Source organism: Periophthalmus magnuspinnatus, chromosome 20 (genome assembly GCF_009829125.3).
Source record: "Periophthalmus magnuspinnatus isolate fPerMag1 chromosome 20, fPerMag1.2.pri, whole genome shotgun sequence".
NCBI classification, from domain to species: domain Eukaryota; kingdom Metazoa; phylum Chordata; class Actinopteri; order Gobiiformes; family Gobiidae; genus Periophthalmus; species Periophthalmus magnuspinnatus.
The window spans coordinates 16,334,626-16,357,257 of NC_047145.1; the positions used below are offsets into that span (position 1 = coordinate 16,334,626).

Below are 22,632 nucleotides of genomic sequence, written 5' to 3' on the forward strand. Positions count from 1 at the left end.
TAATAATTATCATTATTATTAGTAGTAGTAGTATACAATTATGTAAATATATACTTTTTTTCAAGTTGAGCACGTTTCTATGAACAAACATATACAAATACAAAATAACAGAAAATAACAAAAAGCCAATGAACAGTAAATATTCTTTTTTTTTTTTTGGAGCATTGTTGTGCGCTTCAGCCACGCCCAGTTGTAGACCCACCCCACGTTCATTGAGTACATTTGTCGATCCGTGTCAATCATATTTTTATATGGCTGCTATTGGCTATAATAACGTCCATCACGCGTAAAACCCCTCTAGTCTGTTATCTGATTGGCTGGTGAACCAAGCAGGCCCCGCCCAACCTTCAAAGGATTTTTTTTTTTCGCCGAGTGGCCAGACGGACTGGGGGACGGGATGGCAGTGCTAATAGGAGTATCTAACGGGACATGCGGAGAGACAATTTTCTATCGATAATTTAAGTTGCGGTAAGTACTCTCTGGTAAGATTAAATTACTTTTACATTCATATTAATCAATTTTATCTCTGATTGTATTTGTTTTTGGAGTAACTAAAGTAATATCAGTGGCATAAGCTAGCTAACGGAGTGGTCAGTACAGCGGACCCCCAGTTGACCATAATAAATATGCAGTTTTCAATCCAAGTGTTTAATGTTTGTAGTTTTATGGGGTAGGTAAAACTGCAACAGCACAAATATCCATATGTTTCGTGATTTTCCTAACAAGATGCTGAGTAAATATAGTGCAGAGGTGGGAGGGGGAGAGCCGTGAGTTGGATGTGGGTCAGTGTCGGGAAGCGGCGGTGCGGAACAGTGATTGATCGAGCACTATTAGTTCAAGCCTGTAGGTCTATATGCCAGTATTATACAGCCAACAGAGCTATCAGAACTGAGAGAAGCCACGAACAGAGAGCCAATGTGTTCACAGTGACTGAAGTGAAGTGTGACATCCATGTGATGACAAGCCCTATGTACATCTTATGGAGATATAACATGGATGTAACCTACTATTTAAGCATGACTAAGATGTTATCAGTGCATGTGAGATATGTCATGTTCAGCCAGTTCTTGATTTGAATTATTCACATTATGTTTAAAAAGTAGTATTCAATTGCTAATCATTCATCACTGTATCCATGTTGTTGTAAGTTATTCAAAGACCTAGACTATTTTCTGGCTAAAGCTACAAATTATTCCACTGAGTTTAGACTTGTTATACCTTTGTAATTGTAAAATGCCATCAGACTATACTGGTGTTGTTTCAATTATCCAGCAGTGCTTATGCACTCCGCAGTGACATTTGGTCAAAATGGCCATCAGGCATAGTCCTTAATGCCTCTCTGCAATATTGAAAATGATTGTCCTTGCATTAACATAGAAGCAATGTACATATTTAAATGCAGCACCAAGCCTGACATAAACCGAAATTGTATTATTCATAACATGAGCGCAAGCAAACAGCTATACAAGAAGCTGTACTCATAAATTGATAATGATTCATCTTAATGGACTTCCCACATCTTTGCCTCAGCATTCCTGTGTTGGTATCTTACAGGATTCACCAGGGAACTGCATTGTACCCTCAATGCAGGGTGAATGTGACCCCTTCGGAGGATCAAAGACATTTTTTGCAGTTGATGGGGCTGTTTACATGCTGCTAATGGGATATTTGAGAGGCTACCTTGTGGGTTTGAGCCATTATTATGGCTATAGCACTCTATAGACACAGAACACAAAAGAGAAGATTGAAACTGGAGATGTACTGTACTGTATGTCTGTTTATATGTCTTACAGCTCAAGTGTTGGGTGACACTTTCTAGTCGCGGCCATGCAGTACTTTTCTCTTCCTCTCCTTCCCTAATGAGTGCAGCTCACTGGGCTTTCATGCTGAGGGTACAGAGGCCCTTAAAGGAGGATGAGGGGGAGGATGCATGGGAGAGCTGGTGCTGTTGCCGTGTGAACCAAGCTCTATTGTCCCAGGCACCTTTCAGTGGTTTCCCGAGGTCCCTGTTTGTACCCCTCCCCCCAGTACACCCCTCTTTCTCCTTTCACACCCACCATTACGTCCATTTCTTAAACTTTGCGTTAGCCTCTCTCTTTTGACACTTCTGAAACACTGAGCGCTCTTGTCTTGCTTCAGAACTGTCCAGTTCTTCTAGTTTACATTTACTTTGCTAAACTGTGTTAAGTCTTATTCCCTCCTCCGGCACCCTTATTTGCCCATTATTTTGCCTCAGTGATGCCATTGTTATTCTAGGCAGACAGTAAAGGACATTCAATCCCATCATTTGCATTTGTGCTATAATTAAGCTACAACACAATATTAACCATTATTTTATGAGCTTTATTCATGATGTCATTTGAGCCTTTGTTTTGTGTTTGGTTGAGGCTGTTGGTTGCAGGGGGCAGCTCGGCCTGTTCAGTACTCTGGTGGTGAGAGTTGGCCTCCGTGAAAGAAGTGTCTCTGTCTCTGACAGCTGTTACAACAGACTTTCTCTCTCAGACAGTAATAACACAGTACTAAGGTTTAGTGTTATACAGTGAACGATTTTGATCATCTTGAGGTTTCAACATTCAAGACACTTCTGCTGCTGTCTTTTGATCAGGACACTCTTGAAAATTAGATTTTTAATATCTTTACACTGAAATAAATGAAGCATTTGCAGTGGTACTTTTTGGCTTGTTACACAATTGAATACAAATCCTCACACTAAATTGTACTGACTTACATGTACTTGCTAAAAATAAATGGTCTACATAAATATTGTAGTAGGTTGTCGCTCCATGGGTCTAGTGTCAGCATTTCACTTAACTGTGGTCTAATTCTCTCAGTATGTGTTAAGTACATGCTATGGTGATAAATGATTAAAATAAATCTAAAGTCTTTTAGTTTGGGTGTGTGCATCCTCGTCCTTCCTTTTCGTCTCTCCATGTGCCGTATTGTTCAAATGTTTGGCCAGGAAGCAGAGATGTGACACTGGGAGGACCAGGAAACAGGAGCAGATTGGAAAACAGGAAACAGGAAGGAGCAGCGATAGTATGGCTGCTCTGATGCTTGTTGGGATCTCAACTGGTTTTACTATTGTCTGCAGACCTTTAAACTGATGAGGGCTGCATCAAAGACACATAACAGCGTTTGGGTTTGCACTGTAATGTGTGGTACTGCTACATATTTCTGGAGCACCCTCTGAACATGGGTGGCCCAACAAAGTCATGAATCAGTTTGTGTGACTGGGTCCAGCTGGGCCTCTGTCAAGCTGTGCTGGGATTAGCAGGAACACTGTATCTTCCTAATGCTTAAATCTCACTGCTGATCTTTGGAACACTGACGGTTGTAGCTTTCATGCTTTGGCCTATAATGCAAACTCCACTGCTAGGAGACAAGAGGAGGAGAAAATATTATAATTAATGTGTTTTCACAAAATTTTACCTGTTAAATCTTTATTCAAGACTTGTACTATATTATTTAATCAGATGGAATGGGCCCATAGTCACATTTTCCAACACCGAACTGTGCAGTTACAGTACCAGGGTAAGGCTGTACTCAAAATATCAACACTGCAATAAACTGTGAGAGATATCTGTATTGATATAGGGATATGTATCACAAAGATACCTTTAAGCAAGAAAAACAAACCTTTTAAGAACTTTTTTTAGGGATATGCATGTATCAACAACCCTGTATTGGGGTACATATTGTATCGTGAGGTTTCTGGCATTACCCAGTTCTATGTCAAGGTAATTAGTGGTCCTATGAATTTATAATGGTGTAATTACTGATCGTCCACGTAAAATTTATTGGTCTGAATCTATTTGTTTTCATATAGTGTAAATATTTTCCTCTTGTCTGTCTCATAACATGTCTCTTGTCCGACAGTTTGTGCCAGTGGGACAGTCCTGGTGTGAGGCCTCACCATGCCACTGGTGAAGAGGAACATCGAACCGCGCCACCTCTGCCGGGGTGCGCTCCCGGAGGGTATTGGCAGTGAGCTCGAATGTGTGATGAACAACACCCTGTCCGCCATCATCCGGCAGCTCAGTAGTCTAAGTAAGACACAAACACATGGAATTGAAGTGATTTTAACAACAGGACAAAATTTACAATATTATTTCCTGAGACTGTAAGTGACTCTAGCTTGAGGAATAGCTACTGTAGCCTCTTTGTAGTGTGACAAGATCACATGGTTTCATCGTTAATCCCGCACCAGTGATTGATTTGGTCGTTGTCATAGTTACGGGGCCTGGGGTTATTGGGCGAGTGGCAGGCTTACTGTGGTCGAGGACTGGGACACAGGGGTGGGAGATGTAATCCTTTTAGATGGTCACAAAAATGTACTCATCAGGGCAGCGGTGGATATGCAGCTGTTTTAAGGCCTTTGTGCAGTGGTTGTGTTTCTCATACTTATTTAGAACTGGAAAAAGGCATCCACCACACACTATGGCATAAACTATGTAACCACAGATTGTAAAAAGTACCATAGCTGATTAAATTATTTCCTGACGAGCCTAGGTCTAGACTAGGAATAGCCGTTGTGAATTCTTCTAGCTAAAGAGGAATTATGCCTGTAATAAAACTATAATCTTATTCATGATATTTCACCTGTACATCCCGTATCACAGTTTTGGAAAAACAGATATACTTACCTCAGTTGTTTTGTTAAACATACAACATCAGCATATTGAAATCTAAAGCTGTTTTTGTTCGAAACTCCACTGAGACAAACTATTCTCCGTGAGTCCGACCATTGCATTGTATCAAGTTCCTGCAGTGGGAGTAGGCCTTTCAACAGCAGCTGTGGGTTAAATATAAGACTGAGGGCCCTGTCTACATACTACATACAGACATGCCACACAAATGTATCGCTTGGCTGAAGTGACAAGGCACTATCTTTATTATCAAGTACTAAAGATGCCTCTGTCTGTGCAGCATACAATACTTAAGGCAATAGTTAGTAGTAAATATAGCCCTTAGGGGTTGTTTTTCTATGGCTGCTTATGGACCAGACCAATTCCCTGAGGAGTTCAAAGTTGATGGGCTCTGACTGGCGGATGTAGGATTCTTCCTTCCTCTAAATATTTTTCCTGCAGCCCATCCTGTCAGCAGGAGGGACAGAAATAAACCTGGCATGTTTGTATTTGGTGCAACACCTTTTCATCCACTGCTCTCTAGACTTTGCATTGCATTGTTATTAACAATTGAGTGAAAAGGAGCACATTTTCATTTAGTATGTATTTCTAATTACATTTATGTATTTATTTAAATCACACCTTACGATAATTAACCTTTGACCCAGTACCTAAGGCCATTGGTTTTCAGCCTCTTCAAAACATTTCATGAGCCTTGTCTTTTTGCGTAGTGAAAATGGCTATTTCCTGAACAGGTTTGCCTCATAATGCAGAAAATGTCACAGTTGGTTGAAGGTGTTTAGCTTTTGTCCTGAAAAACACATTCTCATGCAGCACTTAGTTGAGGATAAACCTGTTTATACATTGTCTGTGTAGGTCAATGGAAAATAACGGCTCTGCAGTACCTCTCAGACTTAGATTTCACATTGTGTCACATTACTGCAGTATTGATTTGGTACTCAGGCCATGCAGACATATTTGGCTCCAGATATGGATTGCAGGTCTACTTCTCAGTCTTATTTTAAGTCTATCCTATCTTTGTGATCCGGCCTGTGTGTTTAGGTAAACATGCAGAGGATATATTTGGTGAACTGTTTAATGAGGCCAACAACTTCTACCTACGTGCCAACTCACTCCAGGACCGTATCGACCGGCTGGCTGTCAAGGTTACGCAGCTGGACTCTACCGTAGAAGAAGGTGGGTCAAAGGGTCAGACTTCACTCTGGTGTCACTTGTTTTACATTTTCCACCCACTGTGAACCAGTGTTCATTTCCTTTCTAGCTCTTTGTTCAATAACTTTTACCCAGTTCCTCTCTTTGTGGCTAATAGTTTCCTTGCAAGATATCAACATGAGGAAAGCCTTCAAGAGCTCCACCACTCAGGACCAGCAGGTGGTGTCCAAGAGCAGCATACCCAACCCGGTGACTGACATGTTTAATCTGAGTGACAAGCCTCCACCTCTCAGCATCCTCTCACCATACAGGTTATTTGTCAGTCTATATAAAAATGTTTTCATTTAATTTAAATGAATTCTTTCTAAACCTTTTTGAATATTCAATTCATATTTGCATGTTCCCTCATTTGTTTTTAAAGGGATGACAAGAAGGATGCACTTAAGTTTTACACAGATCCTTCTTACTTCTTTGATCTTTGGAAGGAGAAAATGCTGCAGGACACGGAGGATAAGAGGAAAGAGAAGAGGAAGCAAAAGGTAATCTTATAATCCACATAAAACACCTGCTTAATAGGGTTTCATTAATCATGGCATTGATTTAACATGTTTCGATGAAAAGGAACAGAGACGTGGTGTGGATGGCACATTGCAGAGAGAGGTCAAGAAGGTCCGCAAAGCAAGAAACCGTCGTCAGGAGTGGAATATGATGGCTTTGGATAAAGAGCTGAGGCCCGATCATCGACACACAATACACAGAGACAGAGCCACCTCCTCTGAAGGCTCCATGTCCCCAGAAAACAGGTATTTCCACTTCACATGTGTCTTCATGTTTGTCCATGTTCCTCATTCCATAAGCTTTCTGTACTCTGTCATTCAGGGGTCACGGTCTTGAGCAACACCAATATCCTAATGCCATGAACCACGCTGGACACGCCCACACTTACTCTGGCCCACCTCCCAGTGTCCTTGCCGCTCAGATGGCGGCGGGGCACATCCCTAAAGGGGTGGAGCTGGAGGGCAGAGGTCGGGCTATGGCCTATCAGAGTGGGACACTGGGGCGCACGCATCACCAGGTACCGCTGCCCCCTCCGCCAACTGAAGCCATGAACGGAGGGTCCATGTCACTCCCACCAATAGATTACAGGTATAATACACGGCACAACCACATTTATCATATCACATGAAAGAATCTAAATAACATTTGGTTACTCTGTGTGCTGATGCCGACAATTCAATCAGTCCTCCAACCTATCACACTGCTAAGAAAACCTTTAATACAGGATGCCAATTATGAGCTAATGCTGCCATCTAGTGGCTTGTTGTGAATACATGAAAGTGTTTTAATCTCTGGGCTGTTGTGGCAATGTAGGACTCTTCTAACTTTGTCTTTTCTCTGTCTTCAGTATGGAAGGCTATGCCAACACCCCTCCTCCCCCTCCTCCCGCTCCACTCATTCCTTCAGCTCAAACTGCCTTCGCCTCTCCTCCTGGAGGTCCTATGTCTCCAGGACCAATGGGTGTTGCTGGGGGCTATGCTCCACCTCCTCCTCCTTTGTCTGGAGCACAGACTGCCCCACCTCCCCCTGGCCCACCTCCTCCTCCCATTCCCACTGGTGCCCTCCACTCCACAACACGTAAAATGTCCTCATCTGCACCTGCTGAGAGCACAGTAGTCAGTGATGCCCGGAGCGACCTACTGGCTGCCATACGCATGGGTAAGTGTCAAAGTTACACGTGACAAACCATACATTTCTACATTTGTGTAAATTGTGTGCTGTATATATATCACAAACAACAATTGGACATGATTCATGCAAATGTTTTAGGCATTCAACTCAAGAAGGTGCAGGAGCAGCAGGAGCAGCAGGCAAAGAGAGAACCAGTAGGAAATGATGTGGCAACTATCCTGTCACGACGCATTGCTGTGGAATACTCTGACTCAGAGGACGACTCGGAGTTAGAGGAGAATGACTGGTCTGATTAACACTAAACACAATACAAACTGCTAGTTTAACCACTCAATGTACACACATAATTGAAGACACATGTTAAAGCAATGCCCACTGAATCACAATCACAGTTACTCACATATTGTTGCTGAAAAAACACAATTTTATGCTGTATGTTAACATAAGCTAAACATGTAATAAGAACTGGAAATCATGCTAAATCAAATATAAAAAGTATAATCCTAACAACCCTCTGCAACTGAGCAATGTGAATGCATCCTAGTTCTCTACCTGTTGAAACACTATAGACACCCTGTAAAGAAAGAAATTTATCTCGTATATTCAAAGAGATGCTAGAAAATTTCCTCTTGAGCTAACCGATGTACTTGTATTTTTTATTGTGTTTTTTTTAATGAAACTGTTGTTTAAGCCATAGATCAGGAGGTATGTTTTTAACATGTAGCCTACATGAAAGTAACTGGAAGCAACAAAGTGCTAGCACAGTGTTCTGGATAAAATGCTGTGATGGAGTTAAGGAGATATTTAAACTTATTGTTAATCACTATACAGATTGTGGCTGTATAGTGAAAAAATAAAATAATGAATGAAGCATTGTGTCTTTACTGTTCCATTGTCGTCATAGAGACGACACATACCTGGCTCAGTTTCCACAGAAACGGAACAGCTGAGGAGAAAGTTACCAGGGTAACAGCCGGGTGAGAAATGAAGAGGACAAGGCATGGTTTTTATGCACAGCACATTTTTAATACAAAATTAACAAGATCTCTTAATAGAGAGAACTAATCAATGTAAGCAATAAAAAGTACAACTAACACTTTGGAAAAATAGACAACACAGTCACACAAACTGTACAATATCTCAGTTAGTGCATGTTGATTATCATATGTTTCATTTTGCAGATACTTAATTTGTGCCATTTTCATAAAAAAAAAATAAAGTGCATTTCACATTGAAAACTACGCATACATATACATAAGATGCTGTTACTGTGGTGTTCTGGTCTGAACCCTCAAATGAAAACACACACGTTCACAGGCCCTTGAGTGTTTGATATTTAGCTCTAGATTCAGCGAGAGTCACCATCTTTCTCTGCCTTTTGATCGATCAACATGGACCCCTAAAACCCACCAAATATTACAGAAGTCGCAAGTATCAGTTAAACCATTCTGTGGATGGACAAGTGTGCAACGACTATATCCAGTTTCACAGTCTCACTATATTGTAGGTGGATCAAAGCCCTTTTCTCACTGTCCTCTTTACAAATTCAACATCTGTGATGTGACAAAAACATTCACTCATCTGACACCATGTTTTGTCACCAACCTCAGGTTTGGATAGTTACCCATTAATCAACATTGACCTGTAACCTGAAGCAAGAAAAGTGAATGTCACTAGAACAAATGTTACATTGCCACTGCCTTGATGACACTTCATTGTCTAAGTGGTACAAACCAACTGTTGTCTTACTGGTAGCACCATGCATGGTGGTCCTTCCTCTTAGGCATGCCTTATTTACATAGATAAATTACTTGTGAGGGGAAGGGGTTCATTTTAGAAAATGTGTTGATTAATACTACATTCATAAAAAGGCTTTACAGCGCCATACAACATCTGAAAGTACTCAGGCCAGACTTAAGTGGAAAAAATAGAACTTTTCAATAAATATAACAAAATAGACTTTTCTCCAAAGGAATACAAGTTTGTGGTGTTTTGTGGTGTACCAGCCTGAGCTGTTGGTGCTCACAGAAAACTACAATCTGACACTGCACAAGTTCACATACAGCGGCTACAATCCAAAGCTGGGAAATGCTGCTCTTTTGATTTCCTTGCATGACCTTTTTTAAAAACACATACTAAGCAAGGAAATAAAGAGGGAGCATTACTTTTGTCTTTGGAAGTGGCCAATTTTAGCTCATATAATTGTTCAGAGGTCACTTGATGGGCACTTGCCTTAACCAATCCAGAATGGCGTTAAATACAGTACAATATAAACATTACATAAACATAAAACACAGTAGGACTAGGATCCTGTTAATTTAGAGTCCTTTCACTTTGGCTTGAAGTGCTGGAACATTTGCGTCCTAGTCATAAATACGACTCGTGAAAAGGTCTACATGCTTTGAGACAAACGTAACAAAACAACATAGCGAGGCCACTTCTCTCAGAGTTCACAGGAAGACTGGCAGCATTCACAAAGTTGGGGTCAACACAGGGCAACCCTTAATACAGCGATTTATAACCCCTGACGGCACAAGGGATGGATCACAGTCTGCTGAGCTGCTGGGTCACAATCACACACACATGCACACATCCAATGGACATGCAACTCATACTAACATTGTCTCAAGTTTAATATCCTGGAGTGGGCAGTTCAGATGCTACCGCACTAACATCTATTCAATGCAGACACAAAGGAGTCATCACGCTTTTACAATTCAGTTTGACCATAGATGAACACTTTAGAGGACCTTTGGTGAACCAAAATGAGGCAGTGATGTAATAGTTCAACAGAATCTTTCACCTCAAGGGTCTTTAATTCCACTTTTTGGCAACATTTCTGCCTTGCCCACCTCAGCAGGAATAAGTCTTGGTGGGACAGAGATGTTATTGCTGTCTGAGTATTGCTTTGCTAACTAGTATCACTCACAGGGTTGTTATTGCTGATCTGTATGAACAAGAATACAGATTTGTAACTTAATCTCCACAAACTCAGAGCAGCTGGTAGAGCACATCTCTGCACTACAATGCAATGCATTTAATGTCACTTAAGTGATGATTTAGCTCTTTCAATGAATTTCATGTGAGGTACACGGCCTAAGTAGGCTATAGTTCTGTAGCTCAATTATTAGGTCATTATGACGTCAAGATGACACACTGCCTAGAGTTATAGCAGTGAATATGAAAAAAGGTTATGTGCTTGCATGCAAATCACTGGAATCTAGCGTGCACTTCGGTTGGGTGACGTTATTATACTTAAATTACGCTTAATAGTTATTTGGAAATAGTGGTAACCATTGGACATTGTTTTGACACAGACAATAGCCTCTCAGGCATTCTCTGAACAAAAAGACGTAGACGCCATAGAAAACGGTTAAAGATGTGCAGGAAGAGCCGAGAAGAAAGAGCGTCTTAATTTCTTTCTCGGCGTCTGTGGAGGACGCAGGGAGCGGATCAGAGCGCGCCGTGTCTATTTTTAGCTCTCCGCGGCTGTTTAGCTTTCGACGCACGTTCAGAGTGCAGCAGCAGAGCGACTGGATGCTGCTCCAGACAGGCTTTTTACCGTGGAAATCTCAGCCGCTGTGGATGAGCTCTGGTTTGTCACTGTATCCAACGCACGGATTTAACATCTTGACAGCCTTTACGCACTCACTGCATTATAAAACAAAAACCCCCTCCCCATCTGAAAATACAATACGCGTCAACCCCAGGCCTCGGTGTTAAATATGCACGCTTTATGTACATCTGCTGCCTGTAACATGTGACGCGCTGGCTCTCTGCAGAATCGAGGGGAAAAGGGCGTGGCACAGATTGCACGAAAGGGAGCAGCCTCAGAGAAGGCCGCGATCACTGGGGAAGACAGTGATACACCATGCCTTATGATGTGTGAAACAAAGAACACAATACCATCCTCGCAGTAGGGCGGTTGATAATTAACAAAGCTGCATCAACCAGTGGCATCCCTCTAGTCAGAAGTGCTGCTACAGCCCTGGCGACGTGATGCTTTCCCGAGTGTGCTGCTGCTCCTGCTCTGGGACACTGTAGGGCCAGTGAGGAGCACAGCTGGTGCCTCACTCAAACACTCTGCTCTAGGCTCACACGTCACTAGGGGTTCTTGCTCTGTGGGCAACACTGCTGGGCACACATCCGCAGCACACCAGCCACAGGGCCTTCTGGATCTCCTGGTTCCTGAAAGCATAGATGACGGGGTTGATGACAGAGTTATATGTGGCAGGCACCAGCGTCGCATAAGTGTAAAGAGGAGGGTAGGTGTAGTCTGCAATCAGAGAGTAGACAGTGAATGGCATCCAACAAGCAGCGAAGGTTCCCAGGATGATGGCAAGTGTGGACACACCCTTGCGTGTGGTGACGTAGTGAGGCGTGGCAGCTAGGAAGTGATGTTGGAGGGCGATCTGGTGAGCGTGGCGCATCACTATTTTACAAATCTGGACATAGAGCTGGAGCATAAGGCCAAACAGAAGCAGGAAGGACACAGACAGCACAGCGATGTTGTTCTTGGTGAGTGGGCGCACCACGCTGCAGGAGGCCTCCTCTGCCAGACAGTTGACCCCTGTGACCGGCAACAGCCCCAGACACAAGGACAGGCCCCACAGCAGCACCAGCATGGTGTAGGTAAACGCAGCAGTCCGCTCGGAATTGTAGGTCAGGGCATAGTACAGGGACAGGTAGCGGTCAATAGTGATGGCCAACAGGCTGAAAACTGATGCAGAGAAGGAGGCCACCACCAGCCCCACGGTGAGTAGCTGGGCTGAGTCAGAGCGGAGCAAATAGGCACATGTAAAGTGAAGCACCAGTCCCAGGCCAGCCAAAAGGTCAGCCAATGCCAGGCTGCCAATCAGTAGGAACATAGGTGCCCGCAGTGCCGGATTTTGCCATATGACCAACACCACCAACGCATTCTCACAGGCAATCAGGGTCCCAGAGGAGCACAGCACAATGTCCCAGGGGTTGACCAGCAGAGGCAGCTGGCTGGGGGGGTAGATGTCCTCCTGAGGGAATATGCCCAGACCTGTGCTGTTGTCCAGTGGGCCTCCACCTCCACTGGCCCATGTGGTTGGGTCCTGGCCCAGCCAACTGGGGGAGACTGGTGACTCTTCACTCATTGTGCTCCCCGTCTGAAAAAAAAACAAAATAAAAGCATAGTACAGTCTTTGTAGCTGAGTAATTACAAACCTATGAAGCTTTTACACTCCAGTAGATTTAAGTAGTAATACATGTAGGCTATCTGACATATTTGTAGTCCTAATATAGAAATCAGCTGGGGGCTGATGCTGCTGCTGTGCGTCCCCTATGCATTCATGTGCTAAGCGCCACTGGAAGACATCTTTGTGTTACACAAAACATTAACATTCAAGGTTATGTCTAATGAGTTGTAAATGGCCTCTTGGATAAAACAAGTCTTCACAAAATACAGTCTTGAATAAGATGCAGTCATGTTAGACACGTTTATTGTTAACTTTTTTTAAAGGTAAAGAAAATCACTAAGCCGCCTGAGGCACAATCTGGTGGGCCAGATGCCGGTCATAATTCTGATGCTGTCAGAGACCAGGTGCCGCTCAGTTAATTCTGACTGCTACTGCAACAGATCAGGATTCTTCAGCGTCCTCCCGCGCTGTCCTTATGGCGTTTAAATTCTTAAAGCAGGTGCATAAAAACTGCAAACGCTTCACACCAACGAAAGCTGCATGAGCTTTGTGTGCTCAGTAAAATAGGGATGCTCACGCTGAAGATGAGCAGCTCTAAACTTACCTTGACAGCGAGGTGGGCCTTCGGTTTAGATGGAAGAATGGCTGCTTGGTATATCCATGGTGTGGATGTGTGTAGCGCTGCGCCGGCGTACAGGGGCACAGCCTGGAGAGGATGGGGATGCTGAGCGGGATCCTCAGCCTCGCAGCCAGTACGACTGAAAAGGCAGTGCCTTTAGCGGAGCATCACTGAGCGCTGTGGATTGCGGCTGTGCAGAGCTCAGAGCAGGCGCTGTGAGGAGGGGGTAAGGAGGCAGAGCGGATCGATATCGAAGGAGGAGTCCCAAATGAATGGGCCAGACCGGTTGAACTCTGCTCTAGTCTAGTCCTACCGTGCCAAAGACATGATCATGCGAGGCGGCTATTTTAATTCTAAATGTGTGGGTTGTTAAGATTTGTCTCAAATCCACCAAATCGCCTGCTTTGGCCAGCATCTTCTCATTAAACCTGGTCTATTATTGGCCTATTGACGATTTCTCCACCTGGAGTCAAATTTCAAATTCCAAGATGCTGGATGCAGTGAGCACTCTCCTCCTGCGACGCCCTTCTATTCTGGTCCTGTCTGTGCTATTAACAGCAGCCTGATGTGTGTCAGCCACCCCCCTCCCCCTCCCCGACTCCGTCTCTCCATCTCCCGCCTTTATTTTTGCGGTACTGCTCCAACACGTCCGCCGAGTTGCGCCTCCTGTGCGTACATGCGTCTATGTGCATGATGTCGGTCATAGGTGATTTCTACAAACGCTTTCGATTTGGACTGTAAATGGCACAAAGTAGCTTCCTTCATTAATATATTTTCCGTCATATCGGGGAAAGTGGATCCTTCAGCTATCACCTCTGCGGGGCGCCAGTGAGCGCCTATGAGTCATCAGTGGGCACCTGGCTTAAAAAGAAAGGAGTACACCTAAAAGACATGTTTATGGTTTTATTTCTTTTTCTTTAAAACAGAAAATGATCGCTTAACAACAGGCCTTTTCAAGCAAACCCTCACATTTAATTTGCCAACACCTACAAAACGGTATCAAAAGTGCACCATAGTGTTAATACATCTTTTAATGTCTAACATTTTCCAATGAGAATAATATCTTCTTGTAATATTTATACAAATACCATTCTGTACACGGTAGAAAGACACAACCCCCGTGATGTGCCCCCGAGAGGACACACTATCCCTTCCCACCTTTATACATCCATGATCATAAACCTGATCCAGTCCGAGTAAAAGCCAGTGCAGTATAACAGTGTGGGGTGAAAACACCAGGCCAATATTACATCATATGAATTATTAAATAACCATTCGGCCAACTCCCAAGGCAAAAATTAGTACGTCACTCATATGACCAACTTACATCTGTACAACCCTCCTCAACGTCCGTTTAAACAATGAACAATCTTGACACAGTTTTCATTCAACAGTATCTTTGTCCCTGCTGCAGAGAGCATCCAGAAACACAGGATGAAGACTGAACCAAAAGGGACAGCTGTTCACGGGGACACTTCCGCAGCTGAGAGGCAGCGCTGAGGGCCTAAAGCACATTTTAAAATACAGCTTTAGGAGAAGTACCTGCAGTGGTGCAGGGTCCTTTGCCCTACGCGAAGAGGAGGGACCTCGCTTACTATAAAACACTCAACATTTAATCTCTGGACTGGTAGAACAGGATGTATCCAGACTCAGAGTTCTTGGAGATTTCAGACGTTAAGCCATAGAATTCTTCTATTGCTTGTGCATCTATTTTCTACAGAAAGAACAGATAAGAGTACAAATTAAAAAGAAAAACTCATTTTGAGTGCAAGTAGAGATAAATATATTCGTACCTCCACAATGTCATCATCAAATAGCAACCAGAAGTCATGACTTTTTACAATTGCAATGTAGTGACCCCGATTTGGACCACTGCAAAGACATACAATTACTGCATTTAGCATGCAGTCCCTTCACATCAATTAAACTATTAAGAAATCCTTTCAAAAACAATATACACTTCATTTTTTTAAACCTACTTTTGAAAACATATCTGTCTGAAACATTTTGAGATGAAGAAAAAATACCCAAAAATGAATATATATAACTTAAGCATTAACTTAATCTCACTTCACGGAATACCTCATATTTCTGTGTCTACAAACGTGGTCAGGTGTAGGCAAGTTTCCTATCTACAAGCCTTAATAATATATCTAAACTCACCTTCCACAGTGGACCACGACAGCCACCAGGTCATAGAGCCGCTCAGGATTGGTGGCATCTCCAGAAGTGTTGAAGAGACGCAGCTCCAAAGGGAAGACTACGCGATAGGACAGTTTTGTGTATCGTTGTAGCTGCTCCATGTACTTAAAGCGCTTCAGATGCAGTGCCAGGATCATGGGTAGCTTCTTTACTCGCATTCTGTGATCACAATTCAGTGTTAACTATGGTGGAGTACCATTTCAAAAAGCAATAAGAACAGAGCAGTGAAGCAGTGTTTGGAAAGCACAACCAAATCTTAGGGTTGGGTAATACTTGTGAAATATAATGTACATATCCCATTTACCATAACAAGAACTGAGGCAGAATAAATTTCAGTTGAGAAGTAAAACCAGGGACTTTTTTTTTTTTTTTCAAGTACCACTTTGACTACTATCTCTTTGGTACAGAATATTACACACAATTAAAGCAACGTTTCATAGTTAGAAAGGATCATTCTGTGCCATTGATTTGAAATTGTTTTCTCTAAGGCCTTGAGTCATACTGTTAATGACATCAAACAAAGACGGTAGTACTTGGAATCTCAGGTAAGGAGCAGGCTGTCCAATGGTGACAGGGCAGGGGAACAATTGTTCAGAATAACAGATTTGTTAAAGCACAGACAAATACTGACCTCTTGTGTGCCTCCTGCTTGCTTCTACATTCTTCACAGTAGTATTTGTACTCGCTGCACAGTGTCTCTGTGTTACTAAAACCTCTGGAATATGTCAAAGAAAACTGTGTGAACCTGTATGGCCTGCTACACAAACATTATAATGAATTTCATTCAAACCTGAGGCAGTGTGTGATAGAGGTATTCTGTTCAACATCAACTGAAAGGTCCAGAAAGTCCTCATCTTTACTGCTTATCTATGGAAAAAACAATCTTATTTACAACACTGTTTTTACAAAATAGTTTTTACATAATCTAAAACCATACTGTTTCACAGGTGAGGCAGCGTGTCTCATTGGTTAGAGTGCCTTGGAAGATCTCATGGACCCAGGTAGGAGCAGGTGAAGCATTGCTATTATTATTCTGGGAGTCCAATGTGCCGTTGGCAAGGCGGCCATTGGTCTTCTCTTGTTTCCTTTCTTCTTGAAGCAGATCGGCAATGGTGTTTAGTAGGTAGTTCAAGAACTCATGGGCATCTTGCTGCATGTAGTTGTCAAAGAGTTCTGAGAAAAACAGAAAAACAACACTGTAAGCAATAATTTTATTTTAATTAAATTCAGTCCAATTAAGCTGTTAATATATTCACCATTTTCTTTGCGTAGACGTGTAATAAACTTCTTGGGTGGTATAACACCCACTTTCCTCTTTTGATTGGCAATACTATGGAACAAGTCAGCCAAACATGTGAGCAGGTTCTCTTTCCGCCGAGGCTGGCTGCGGTACGCCAAGATCTTCTCCCGAAACGGTCGGCAGAAGTAGAGAGCCTGCAATACCGAGTTGCAGTAGCAGGTGTTTCCAAACTAAAATAAAGTGCAAAGGTAGTCAAGAGCAGTAATACGTGAAATACAACTAATACAGTCAGAATCACTTACGTTGACCAAACCAAAGTAGTGCTCATTGACCGGAAACTGCTCAGATCCAATCTCTTTCTCCAGAGCAGAGGCATTGGCGCCCTGTAATAATGACACCCATGAAATGTACAATTCAATTCAAGCAAAAATCATAGGCAACACCCTTCACTGCCTAAAACAAATGTATGTAAAACACCTTCAATCTGAATGCAGCAATGGGGTAAATGGTCATATTATATTTTATTAACATGTTTTCTTGACTTGTAAGCTTTTGATTTTCTATTAATTACTTCCAAATGTGTCATAAGTATTCAAATGATTCTCATAGAGCCAAATAAAGCAGTGGGTCTGATGCAAATTGAACAGCAGTGAATACACCTGGAGCGAGTCCACAACTGCGTAGCTAATGATAAACCATGTCGTCATCGCCTGCAATAATAAAACCTAATATCTACTAAATGTAAAAGGACACAAGATGCTCTAGATTACACTGTGTTTCTCAATTCCCCCAAAAGCGCAGTTTGATGAGAGCAGCGGTGCTTTTATGAACCAGATGTGGCCAGTTGTTTGCTGGCTAACTACAACTGTGGTTTAGCTCCAGATGCCCAATGTTAGCCAGCTAGCAGCAGGTGCACTGTCACTTGGTTGAAATACTTGGTTACATCACATCACTGAATAGACAGGATAGTAATAAACCAATAATAATAATAACTAACCCGACTGTGGCATTTGAACTGATTGGCGAAGCTGAGGTTACTGCTTGCTTTGCTTGCATCGGAAAACTGCTTTGCTAGCATAGACAGCAGCAGCAGTTGCTTCATTGGGAATATTTCTTTGCGAGACAGTAATAGTAATAATAGGCCATGTTTTTTTTTACATAATCCCGGAGTATATGGTCTAACTGATGCAAGAGACTAAGGGCTGCAGACTCACCATGGTACAAAAAGAGGCAAATTTTGAGACTGTCATTAGGATTTCCATTCGGCTAACGCCATCTTCCACTACACCTCGGTGCTCTGAAACTGTGGGCTGCTCCGAGAGGGCAGCTGTCGATGTGCTGTTTATAACTGGGCCTGGCGTCAAGAGACAAGAGCGTACCTAACCACTCACTTCCGCATTCGTTTTTGATATGCTTTATAAGTTTGATCAACTTAGAAACGATGGTTGAGCATGATTAACGCATCACCTAAAATAAATTATAACCACAAATGATGATATTTAACCTTTAGGCATATTGTGTTCTTCCACATTTAATACGCTTTTGAATTATTACTAGTAAGAATAACTAACTCTTATATACACACACGGTCTATGATTGTCACAAATTCCTACTAAACAAGAAATGTAAAATGTAAAAATGTTGTCAATCCACTAAATGTGTTATTAAAGTCTATGGTACACAGCCATAGTGTCACTAAGAATATTATCCATATCCGTCATTGAGTAAAATACAAGATTCTGAGGCCATAATAAGTCAGCTGTTTCTAATTTACTGAATTTGCGAAATAGACTGGACTTAGTGACACTGATTATTTATAGCCGAAATAAAATGTTTGATAGTACTTGTTCAGGCGCTGTCGCAGCCGCCCCAGCCCGTTTTTCAAGGCGGAGTCTTGGGACCTCAGCTCTCTCTTTCCGCTGAACCCGCCATCTTGTTGATACCGGGGGTAAGATTCTCTCCGTGTTAAATGACAAATTATGTCTTTTTCTTGCTGTTTTCCTCATTATCTTTGAGTGTACATGTGAAAAATAACGTTATACATCTAAACTTAGCCTTATTTACCAAAAGGTAATGCATAATGTATTTAGTTAGCCGTGTGAAATGAGTCGAGTCCACAGCGTGGCTGCCCATGTGGGCCTCCTATGCTCCAGCTAGGCAGCTAATAATTTTGCCTTTTATGTCTGCATTTTAAAGTTAGATTATTGTTGTGACCTATATCCCACATTTTGACATAACTATAGCCATAGATGCTCGGTCAGTTGTTTTTAAAGAAACTGACTGGCGACCTGTTGTAGAACATTTCATTTCAGTGACATCTAAATACATTTTTCCAGCTAATGAAATGAATTCTATATTATAAAGCTCTAGTCAGTAGTCTCCTTATTTCTATTCACCAAACACTACCATTTCATAATCATAAGAACTGCAACGTGAGATGTTGAGATCTAATGTGCAGATACTCGGTGATGATTTTCCTCCTTTGACTTTTAAGCATGAAATAAAATGCAATTTATTTCACCGGCGAACTGAGAGTGACTGCACGGGTTTTAATAGCTGACTGGCTTGTTTATTTTTCAATTGGTATTAATATTTTTTGTTCTGTGACAGTAATCAGGCACCATGACGAACACCAGAGGTAAAAGGAGGGGGACCAGGTACATGTTCAGCAGGCAATTCCGCAAACATGGTGAGTACTTGACTGTGTGAAGAATGTCCTCAATAAGCCTTGCCTCACAAATGTATCCTCTCTAGGCCCTATTCCCCTGTCCACATACATGCGCATTTACAAGAAGGGTGACATTGTTGACATTAAGGTATGTTCAGCTCTGAATATTTGGATCCCAATTGCGTTGTCGCCCTTTGGATCACAGTTATTATGCATTTTTAAATAGGGCACAGGAACCATTCAGAAGGGTATGCCTCACAAGTGTTACCATGGCAAGACTGGACGAGTTTACAATGTAACCCAACATGCTGTCGGCATCATTGTCAACAAGCAAGTAAAGTAAGTAACAAATCATTTATAATGGCAGTATAATGTCAAACTAAGGGATATGTAATAACTCCTGATGCCATTAAAACTGGTTTTACATTTAATCCCAACTTTTGGTGGGACTATGTGGTGTCCACGATTTTGGACATTTTGACTTTCTCACATTAATTGCACACATCTGACAAAGCCTGTTAAGCTTGAAAAAATAGGGTAATTGTAATATTGCTTGTAATTTTTCAAGCTTCTGGGTGATGTGTATTTCTCATCAAAAATAATTTGGAATAACATTTAACTGTTATAAGGTACCGAAGCTAGGAAGCCTGCTATGTTGATTACAGGTTGAATTTAACAGAAAGCTGCTGCTCTTTGCACCACGACAGCACACATCACATTGTGGCAAAGTCTAGTTTTAGTAACTTTGTGAAGTCACTTTTAATAGGGCTGAGGAAATTAAGCCAATAACAATTGTGTGCTATTCAATTACAAAAAAGTTTGTCTATAACAGACTATTCAGACTGTGTGCGCATCCTGTCGTGCAAATCCTGAATTAAAGCTACTTTATTTATTTATAGCAGACAGTGCATGTTGACCAACAGTAACTGTTTAACATGCCAGAATTAGCCAAAAGGCTAGTTTTCATCTGTTGTCCAATACCTAAAAGTTTAAGTGTGATAGTGTAGAAGTAATTATGAGCAAAGTAATTGTGACTTGATTTTTACCATAATCGAGTAGCACTTTTGGTACTAAATGTCACTACTCATGGATATCTTTTTTAAGGGAAAAAAATCAAATGTTTTACCCCAGTTTCACTTTGCCACCAGGACGTTCGTTTGTCCTCAGTGGTCATTCATCTGGGGAAAAATATAACTCCTCAAAAGCCTGTGATCTGACTCATGTTTGATCTGTGTTTTTGAGGAAACACGACTGCACAGTTGGTCATGTGTCCAGTAGTTTTGTCCCGTTGACAGATTTTATATTTTTCTTTTACTATGGAACATGTCTGGACGACTGAGGGATTACACAGACATCATGCGATTAACTTTGAGCCAACCATTTGTGTCTAATTGTTACAGGGGTAAAATCTTGGCCAAGAGGATAAATGTTCGCATTGAGCATGTCAAACACTCAAAGAGCAGGGACAGTTTTCTTCAGCGTGTCAAGGAAAACGAGGCCAAGAAACTGGAGGCCAAACAGAAGGGCACTTGGGTGGAGCTGAAGCGTCAGGTATGCGCATCATGTGAAAAAGGTCCCTGGTTTTCTCATCAATTGATTTAATCCTGTGTCTGTTCCTCCAGCCTGCTCCTCCTCGTGAGGCTCACTTTGTCAGCACCAAGAAGAATGAGCCCCAGCTGTTGGAGCCTATCCCGTATGAGTTCATGGCATAAATGTCCTCAAATAAAGTCTTTGTACAGATACGATCTCCTTCTGCATTTTATTTATCTAATCTTTCAACTTTAACTTAACTATATGGGAGATGTGCTACATGGTGTTTTTATTCGTACAGAGAACTGGTCATGTATTTTACTTTTTTTTTTTTTTTGCAAATTGATGGATTGGTGAGAGAGAGGGTCTATATATTGGTGGTCTTGTATGTGCAATAAGCAGAGCTCCTTTTTATTACATGGTGTTTATATCAGCAACTCTAGAACTTGCTATAGGCTATAGTAGCACAAATGATCATTTTATCAATAGAGCTATTAAGTTTAGCTGTCCCTCATCTGTATTAAATATTAGAATATTTTAATATTTTTTTGGTTGGAGAATATAGAATTCAACCAGTGTGCATGGGTTTCAACCTGCTGGTGCCATTTTGAGTGGCTTTCACCATTTCAAAAGATAATGATTAACATTTCAAAACTACATGTAGGCCATTACAATGTTGCTAATCTTTCATCATTTGTAAATCCATGGTTAAGCACATAAATCAATCTTGCAGTCCTCTGCTCTTCCATGAGGGGCAGTGTGCCCAAGGAAATTGCCTTATCAGCCCTACAAGGCAACAACCAGTAACCAAACTGTACACAAGGGCCATACATAACGATACAATAGTACTACATATTTACCAAACCAAGGGAATTGGCAAGTAAACATATGAAATGTCATGTCTTAAAAATAAGATAATTAAGCTGTATTGTAATATTGTACAATTCCCCCACCAGCTGTAAAAAAAAATAAAAAAAAAGTAATATTAAGACATGGTAAAAATAAATAAATAATATATAAAGGACTGGTGGGATATCATTTTTATAACAACAATATTTAGCTCAAGATGACCATAGACTAGTGACTGTAGTTTATGCAAGTTTATATTAATCTGCAGGCAGTCTATGGAAGTGACTAAGTGTAGTTATAAACATTTTACTCTTCTGGCTTCTGTCACAGAAAACAAAGTACAAAGTTTATCAGGCGTTCTTATTTTGTTTTTATATAAAAACAAGTTTGTTTGGTTTTTTTGGGTTTTTTTAAAGTGTGATGCCACAGCTCTTTCTCGTGCACAGAGTGTGGAGTGTGGGACACTTGAGTGTGTAATCAGTTGGGGTTGGATGCCTGACTGCTGATGTGACTAATGGGTTATCTTATCCCAGCAGCAGCTCAGTACTCTACCCAATATTGACACTTATTAGGCCAGTTTACTGAGACGGGGGAGACAGGAACATGTGTTCAATTGTGTCCATTGTGTCAGAGACATACTGAGGACAGCATCATGGAACACATACATACACACAAAGTCTAGTGTGGAATTTTAAGTTTCAGGATTTGTTTCTTCCATGGAATTATTACCACAGTAATAGTTTTTGTAGGCTATAATAAATGAAAGATGCTGTTATAGGCAACAATTTGAGGCTATTCACCATTCAAAAAATATATATGCATTTTTTTAGATTGTCAATCTCTATGGTAACCTTCTTAATTTTCCATCACTC

General features: G+C 41.6%; 4 protein-coding genes across 4 annotated transcripts; 2 read left to right on the plus strand and 2 right to left on the minus strand.

Moving 5' to 3' along the window:
- The first annotated feature begins 378 nt into the window (after positions 1-378).
- Positions 379-8,354, plus strand: wasf3b (WASP family member 3b). The gene is made up of 9 exons (XM_033986188.2): positions 379-468; positions 3,877-4,047; positions 5,688-5,822; positions 5,956-6,109; positions 6,220-6,337; positions 6,420-6,601; positions 6,678-6,944; positions 7,204-7,514; positions 7,626-8,354. The coding sequence occupies exons 2-9, from the start codon at positions 3,915-3,917 to the stop codon at positions 7,781-7,783; spliced, it is 1,458 nt and encodes a 485-aa protein (XP_033842079.1). The 5' UTR covers positions 379-468; positions 3,877-3,914; the 3' UTR covers positions 7,784-8,354.
- Positions 8,355-10,692: 2,338 nt separating this feature from the next.
- gpr12 (G protein-coupled receptor 12) lies at positions 10,693-13,719 on the minus strand. The gene is made up of 2 exons (XM_033986193.2): positions 13,257-13,719; positions 10,693-12,622 (listed from the first exon to the last, which is right to left on the minus strand). The coding sequence occupies exon 2, from the start codon at positions 12,608-12,610 to the stop codon at positions 11,582-11,584; it is 1,029 nt and encodes a 342-aa protein (XP_033842084.1). The 5' UTR covers positions 12,611-12,622; positions 13,257-13,719; the 3' UTR covers positions 10,693-11,581.
- A 442-nt stretch (positions 13,720-14,161) lies between these two features.
- On the minus strand, positions 14,162-18,065 carry usp12a (ubiquitin specific peptidase 12a). Its single transcript, XM_033986191.2, has 9 exons — positions 17,928-18,065; positions 17,016-17,096; positions 16,730-16,943; positions 16,411-16,646; positions 16,264-16,340; positions 16,105-16,188; positions 15,435-15,632; positions 15,065-15,143; positions 14,162-14,985 (listed from the first exon to the last, which is right to left on the minus strand). Exons 1-9 carry the CDS (start codon positions 17,973-17,975, stop codon positions 14,884-14,886), a joined length of 1,119 nt encoding a protein of 372 aa, XP_033842082.1. The 5' UTR covers positions 17,976-18,065; the 3' UTR covers positions 14,162-14,883.
- Positions 18,066-18,580: 515 nt separating this feature from the next.
- rpl21 (ribosomal protein L21) lies at positions 18,581-21,121 on the plus strand. The gene is made up of 6 exons (XM_033986206.2): positions 18,581-18,661; positions 19,324-19,402; positions 19,468-19,529; positions 19,608-19,720; positions 20,782-20,932; positions 21,004-21,121. Exons 2-6 carry the CDS (start codon positions 19,336-19,338, stop codon positions 21,091-21,093), a joined length of 483 nt encoding a protein of 160 aa, XP_033842097.1. The 5' UTR covers positions 18,581-18,661; positions 19,324-19,335; the 3' UTR covers positions 21,094-21,121.
- Positions 21,122-22,632: the final 1,511 nt, after the last annotated feature.

Bases quoted from the DNA above. Each gene is read 5' to 3' on its own strand.
- rpl21 (XM_033986206.2), top strand. From the start codon at position 19,336: ATGACGAACACCAGAGGTAAAAGGAGGGGGACCAGGTACATGTTCAGC. The intron at 19,530-19,607 runs GTATGTTCAGCT...ATTTTTAAATAG, and splicing joins GTGACATTGTTGACATTAAG to GGCACAGGAACCATTCAGAA. The intron at 20,933-21,003 runs GTATGCGCATCA...CTGTTCCTCCAG, and splicing joins GGGTGGAGCTGAAGCGTCAG to CCTGCTCCTCCTCGTGAGGC.
- gpr12 (XM_033986193.2), bottom strand. From the start codon at position 12,610: ATGAGTGAAGAGTCACCAGTCTCCCCCAGTTGGCTGGGCCAGGACCCA.
- usp12a (XM_033986191.2), bottom strand. From the start codon at position 17,975: ATGGAAATCCTAATGACAGTCTCAAAATTTGCCTCTTTTTGTACCATG. The intron at 16,647-16,729 runs GTGAATATATTA...TGTTTTTCTCAG, and splicing joins ACGTCTACGCAAAGAAAATG to AACTCTTTGACAACTACATG. The intron at 15,144-15,434 runs GTGAGTTTAGAT...ATGTCTTTGCAG, and splicing joins GTCGTGGTCCACTGTGGAAG to TGGTCCAAATCGGGGTCACT.
- wasf3b (XM_033986188.2), top strand. From the start codon at position 3,915: ATGCCACTGGTGAAGAGGAACATCGAACCGCGCCACCTCTGCCGGGGT. The intron at 5,823-5,955 runs GTGGGTCAAAGG...TGTGGCTAATAG, and splicing joins GGACTCTACCGTAGAAGAAG to TTTCCTTGCAAGATATCAAC. The intron at 6,110-6,219 runs GTTATTTGTCAG...TTGTTTTTAAAG, and splicing joins AGCATCCTCTCACCATACAG to GGATGACAAGAAGGATGCAC.